The sequence below is a fragment of the Lepisosteus oculatus genome, chromosome 27, assembly GCF_040954835.1.
Source record: "Lepisosteus oculatus isolate fLepOcu1 chromosome 27, fLepOcu1.hap2, whole genome shotgun sequence".
NCBI classification, from domain to species: Eukaryota; Metazoa; Chordata; class Actinopteri; order Semionotiformes; family Lepisosteidae; genus Lepisosteus; species Lepisosteus oculatus.
This window is the reverse complement of record NC_090722.1, coordinates 5,515,273-5,521,388: the sequence shown is the minus strand read 5'-3', so window position 1 is coordinate 5,521,388 and position 6,116 is coordinate 5,515,273. Positions and strand designations below refer to the sequence as shown.

Below are 6,116 nucleotides of genomic sequence, written 5' to 3'. Positions count from 1 at the left end.
CTGGTGGGGGTGGAGGGGATCCCCATTATCAGCGCTGTGAGTGGAGTGTCCAGAAAAGCGCTAAATAAAGTGCAAGGAACTATTTATTATAATTTAGCAGCAATATCAATTGAGCTCTCAGCTTCCACATTAATTTAGGGCCGTTTCTTCTGGTCTGCGGCCAAGTGTCCAGGCACTATGGCTCCACATGACAAACCCATCTGTTACGCAACTCCGAGGTGGACTTTCTGCGACTTTCCAAACCTGTGGACGACTACATTTCCCAGAACCCCCCTCGCTCGGCGGAAACACGTGTCGCTTGTTGTTCTTCTATTCGCCGAGGGTCCTTCTGCGACGACCTCGCCGCGCGGTGGAGTGTGCGAGCGAGCGCGCCCAGTGCCTCTGACAGCACCCTGAGCGCCGACGAGCCGCGATCCGCTCTGCTTCCCAGGCTGTGTCAGAGGCTCCCCGCCGCGGCGCAGATGGAGTCTTTCTTACGGGGCAGCTGCGCGGCGCTGAAGGTACGAGAGAGAAGCCGTGGTAGGGTCAGTCCCGGCGCCCGGTCGTTCACGCTAGAGAGAGTGTTCCCGGTGGGAGCATTGTGCCGACTCACGGCCGCCGTCATCGGCGATCGGAGCCCCGGCTCTGGCAGCGGGTGGAGGTCAGGCGTGTGCACAGACCCGGTTCGGGTGGCGGGCACTTATATAGCGCCTTTCTGGGCGGGCAGAGCGGGAGAGGAGGCGACCGGCTCACCGGCTGCGCGCACGCGTGACCCTGATTCGCGTCCCTTCAGGGTAAACAACCCGCACGTGCAGGCGTTAAGGCCGCGGCTGCGGGGTTTTCTGATCGATTTCTGACGTCACTCGCAACCTGTACCCCCAAAGTGCCCCGTGGCGGATCGGCCGTGCCCCGCAGTACCTTCTGCGGGACGGACGCACGCCTGCCTTGATTTCAACTTTTCTCAAGGCGTGCAACGGTCCCGCTTTGATCGTTAAGGGTTTGGTGTTGATTTTTTTTAATTTTGAGTTTCTTTTTTTTCTTTGACACTTAAACCCGACCGTGCTGAAAATAGGTCGCGCATCAGGAGCTCGAGGTGTTTCGGTGCCGCCCTCGCGAGCGTTCGTGACTCGTTCGTTCCCACAAAACAGCCCGTCCGGCGTCTGCAACGTTTAACCTTCAGGCAGTCCTGGCGACGGATTAACCCAGGAGCTAGGGGGGACTTGGAGGAACGCTGCGGGCATCTTGCCGAGAGGGGAGGGGCCGCGGGCGAGGGGCTCGAGTCACGTGACTCGCGTGGCTCCTCGGTGGTCATACTTGATGGGTCTCGCCTTATTACTCACGAGCTCAGCACACAAGACAACACACTGGAGTTGTAAGGGTCTTTGGACTCATGACAAGAAGGCTGTGGGTTTGAGTCTCAGATGGGGGGGCAGCTGTGCTATTGAGCAGGTAGCCGTATTCAGGTCGCATCAGTAATATGGCCACAGTTGTGAGTAGCTTTAGATAAAAGCATCAGCCAAATAAATTGATTAAACTACAGTTCAGAAATCACTGCTCCAGTGTGGACTGGGTCACACTGTAACCCTACAGTCCAGAGATCACTGGTCCAGTCTGGGTCACACTGTAACCCTGCAGTCCAGAGATCGCTGGTCCAGTCTGGGCCAGGTCACACTGTAACCCTGCAGTCCAGAGATCACTGGTCCAGTCTGGGTCACACTGTAACCCTGCAGTCCAGAGATCGCTGGTCCAGTCTGGGCCAGGTCACACTGTAACCCTGCAGTCCAGAGATCGCTGGTCCAGTCTGGCCTGCGTCATATTGTCACTCTAAATTACTTTATTATCCCAGATGGTAAAAGACATAAATGTCATACACATTACATTGAACACAATATGAAACAAGAAACATATAGGCATAAGATGAGAAAAAAAACAGCAGTTTAAGTAATCTTAAGAATTTATTAAAACAGAATCTTGGTTATCAGTGTCTGAGAAAAATAAGATACGAAATGTCCAAAAAATTATATTAAAATATACAATCAATTGTCTCAGTTAAGCAGATTACTAGCTATGGGAATAAAAGATAACTTAGGTCAGTTGCATTTCAATATTACTAGAGGAGCTCAGATTCTCTGTGCAAGGGGCGGCCTTGACACTCAGTGGTTATACTGGCCATCCGCCAGTAGAGCTGTCTGCCAGCTGATGCAGCTCCCCACTCAAACCACGACAAGAATGTTGTCGAGCTCCGGATTTCCAGTCCGTCCAGCACCTTTGTTAATGCCCACTCTGGATTGTCTCCGTTGGTTTCTATCTTATTTTCCCTCCTTTGTGTGTTATTCCCTGGTCAGCAGCTGGCAGCCTGCTGGAGAATGGCAGCATTCTCCCGCATACCTCAGCTGTTGTCTCATCCACATGATCTGAGGCAGGAGTGGGAGATAAGGGGCTTGCATTGTACATCTGAGAAGGTCCTGGCCTACGGTGGGGGGAAAGGGCCACATAGCACAGTGGAGGATGTGTTCGGAACCTGGCTATTGAGAGATGGGGGCAGGGAGAGAATATGCTTTAAGGCACCCTGTGCATTGTTACCTGAGCCACTCCAGGTTTTGCAGTGCTGTCAGTCAGACTTTTCTGTGCAGTCTGATCCACTCCAGGTGTGACAGTGCTGTCAGTCAGGCTCCCAGTGCACAGCAGGCTGATCCACTCCAGGTTTTGCAGTGCTGTCAGTCAGGCTCCCAGTGCACAGCAGTCTGATCCACTCCAGGTGTCACAGTGTTGTCACTTACAGCAGATGGTGGATAATCCTGCACCTTTGCACCAACCGTAGCTGGGTGGTAGTCTTTCCCTGTGTCTGCTCAGCTCCTGTAAAACAGAGATCAGTAATTGCATTTACAATGAGGAAATTGCCTGGAAAAGAACATCATTTCAGCCAAAGAGGAGCCTGAGGAGATACAGCTGAACTGTAGTGAGATGAGAAGAAATGGGGAACTCTTAATCGCAGCAAGGCGATGCTGTTAGCACTAACCCTTATCTGGTAATGGATCAATGCAGCAGCTCGGTAAACAGGCCTACATTAGCCTGTCCGGGTGGAAAAAGCCAAGCTGAAACCTCATGCCATGTCAAGCTTTAAACCCGAGCTGGGGAAATTGCTGTGCCAATGGGGGGAAAAGGGGGGAAATTCAGAAGAGGCCCATGCTTTATTACCGGGATCTGCACTCGGGTCACCCTGCCCAGCCTGCGGACAGAACACTTCGCATTTTGTCTGGATGTGCTGTTTGCACCGATGCCAAAATTCGAGTCAGCTCACATGCCCGTCTTCGGTTCTGCACAGAGCTTGTCTCGTAGGTCCACATGATCGGGAAGTCCACCTCGTCGGAGGAAACCCGTGTGAACTCAGAGCAAAACATGCAAACTCCACACGGAGGGTGCTTTAGGTCAAAATCGCAGCCAGGACCCCAGAGCTCTGAGGCAGGAGGTGACCACCACACCACCCTGTCGCCCTTTCTCGCCCTCCGGAGCTCCAGTCCAGCCGTCTCTCCGGGAAGGTCGGAGGTGACTGAGGTGCCCGGGACCAGCACACACCGATCGACTCCGGGGCTGGAAGTATGGGCAGCAGTGAGCGTGACTGGAATGAACGCGTTGGCAGGTGACGAAGGACATTCTCATCAAAAGCTTCTCCGTGGGTCTCGAGTCGGGCAGCTCCCAGCCTCCCCGGCTGCCCTGGGAGTGTGTGGCGCCATGGCGTGAGTGGCCAGCACCTGCGCCCCGGCCTGCGGTTAAATATAGCCCTCTGCTCCCTGTCGCCAGGCAGCCAGGCCCCTGCGGCAGTGGAGACTGGCGTGACCTGATTCCTGGCTGAGGGGGGAGGGGCATCTTGGGGGCGTGTCTTCAGCAGCTCTCCGCGTCCCCCGTCTCTGTGCGTGTGCAGGGCCCCGCAGGGCCCCGCAGGGCCCACCTTACGCCGTTTCCTCTGTCCAGACCTCCAGGCTGTGCGGCGCACCTGTCCATTCTGTAACCGATGGCCACATGAACAGAAAAGAATGTGTACGTCTTCTTAAATCGGCGTCTTGCGTGGATGAGGCCATGTTGCTGCTCGCACCCTGGTCCAGTCGCAGGGCTGCGCTGTCTGTCTGCCTTTCAGCCTGGGTGAAACCAGGATCAGCAGCCATTGACAGCGCTGCCCTGGGTGGGTGTAGCCATCTCTGACCAGGACATACGCACGTGCTAGGAAGGACCTCCTTCCAGGCCAGGGTGGGAGTCAGGGGCTGCCCGGTCGCGGGGGTTTGGGGTTGCGAGGAGCAGAGCGTCTGACCGCCGGCCTGCCTCCCGTGTGTTTCCCGCGCAGCGCAGCGCCGAGGACGGCTCCGGGGTGCACGTGGTGCTGGGGAACGAAGCCTGCGACCTCGACTCCATGGTGTCCGCCCTCGCCTTCGCCTACTTCCTAGCCAAGGTGGGTCCCCCACTGCGCGCGCCGGCTCTGCGATCCGGACAGGAACTGTAACTCCCCTCCGTTCCGTACTAACCCATGCCGATCCAAGCCATTCCATTCCCATCTGCTCCATTCCACTTCTGTTCCCAACCACTCCGTTCGGATCCACTCCATTCCATTCCCATACGCTCTGCTGCATTCCCTTTTGCTCCCATCTGTTCTGTTTTTATCAAGTTTAAAAAATTCCGGATTTGTGTCTACAGGACAGGCACTCTGGAGTGATTCCATAGGATCTGGGCTCCCTGTCCTGATTGTTTTGGAAAAGACTGGGATTTGCACACACCCCTGAGTGTTTGACATATCCAGTGATTCTGTTGTTACTTCTCTCGCAGACATCGACTGTATTCTAACCTCAACAAGAAAACTGTAAAAAGGCATGAGCAAGTTTGACCTTTCTGTTCTTTATTGGGCTGTTGGTTTCTTTGCTTTTGTTTTTATGTATTTTGTGTTGTTGTTTTTTTTGCTTCTTACTTTTTTTATTAGTCTTGTTAAAATTTTGAATTAACTTGCTAGGTAAAATACATAAAAATCCTAAAAGAAAAGTAGCATCCGTTTGTCCCTCTCCTCAGACCACTGCAAACCCGGCGGTGGTGCCGGTACTGAATATCCGGCGCTCGGAGTTCCCCCTGCGCCCAGAGAACACCTTTCTCCTCCGAGAGGCCGGCCTGCCTCAGGAGGGCCTGCTGTTTCGGGATGAAATCGACCTGCAGGCACTGCACCGGACCGGCAGGTTGGCTCTGACGCTGGTGGACCACAACATCCTGCCCAGGTCAGATGAGTGACCCAGCACAGCTGTAACACAACACCCTGCTTAAAAGGGAGCATGCACAAACAGTGCAGCAGCTTGTAAAACTGCTTTGAAATGTGATCTCATCCAAACTGGACCAGTGGTCTCTGCACTGTAGGGTTACAGTGTGACCCACCCCAGACTGGACCAGCGATCTCTGGACTGTAGGGTTACAGTATGACCCGGCCCAGACTGGATCAGTCAATCTGAGTGTGAGACTGCTGGTCAGGGTGAGCATTTGTACCGGTTGACTATTCAGGAAACCACATAAAGTCTCTTTTTCAAGATAATAGCATAATAATTCAATTATAAAACTGTTGTTATCTTAATGAGCTGTCCTCACTCACCTAATATAATATAAGCACCTTATCCAGCAGAGCCACCCAGGAGACCATCTCCTAAGTTTGATGTCTGACTGACTTCTGAGTGACTGCCGATGTAACCTTATCAGGATCCATCTGTGCTTTTCCTGCTGCAGAGCTGACGGTAGCCTGGAGGGGGCGGTAGTGGAGGTTATCGACCACCACCACCTGGATAGGGTGCCCTCCCCATCCTGCCCTCTCACTGTGGAGCCTGTGGGCTCCTGTGCCACTCTGGTGACGGAGCACATCAGCCAGAGAGCGCCGGAGGTCCTGGACAGACAGGTGGCACAGCTCTTATATGGTAAAGTGATGCTCATATAGCGCCTTTCATCAGCATCCCTTCTCTCTCCACATTTTCTCATTATTCTAGTTCTCAGAAGGGGCAGCAGGGCGGCACTGTGGTTAGCATACTGCCTCTCAGCGCCAGAGCCCTGGGTTCAATTCCTGGGGTGCTCTATCTGTGCGGAGTTTGCATGTTCTCCCCATGCTCGCGTGAGTTTCCTCC

General features: G+C 54.0%; 1 protein-coding gene across 4 annotated transcripts in view; it reads left to right on the top strand.

Annotated features, from left to right (window-relative positions):
* Nucleotides 1–286: 286 nt before the first annotated feature.
* The window catches only part of prune (prune exopolyphosphatase), a 10,647-nt gene continuing 4,817 nt past the window's right edge, over nt 287–6,116 (top strand). Inside the window, exons 1-4 of one of the 4 annotated variants that reach the window (XM_015336707.2) lie at nt 287–500; nt 4,319–4,423; nt 5,032–5,231; nt 5,728–5,912. In XM_015336707.2, the coding sequence (XP_015192193.1) occupies nt 462–500; nt 4,319–4,423; nt 5,032–5,231; nt 5,728–5,912 (529 nt within the window). In that variant the 5' untranslated portion in view covers nt 287–461. Of the gene's footprint in view, nt 501–2,826; nt 3,620–3,664; nt 4,018–4,318; nt 4,424–5,031; nt 5,232–5,727; nt 5,913–6,116 lie in introns of those variants that run through there. The other 3 variants (XM_015336708.2, XM_069185008.1, XM_069185009.1) reach the window with 3 other exon arrangements.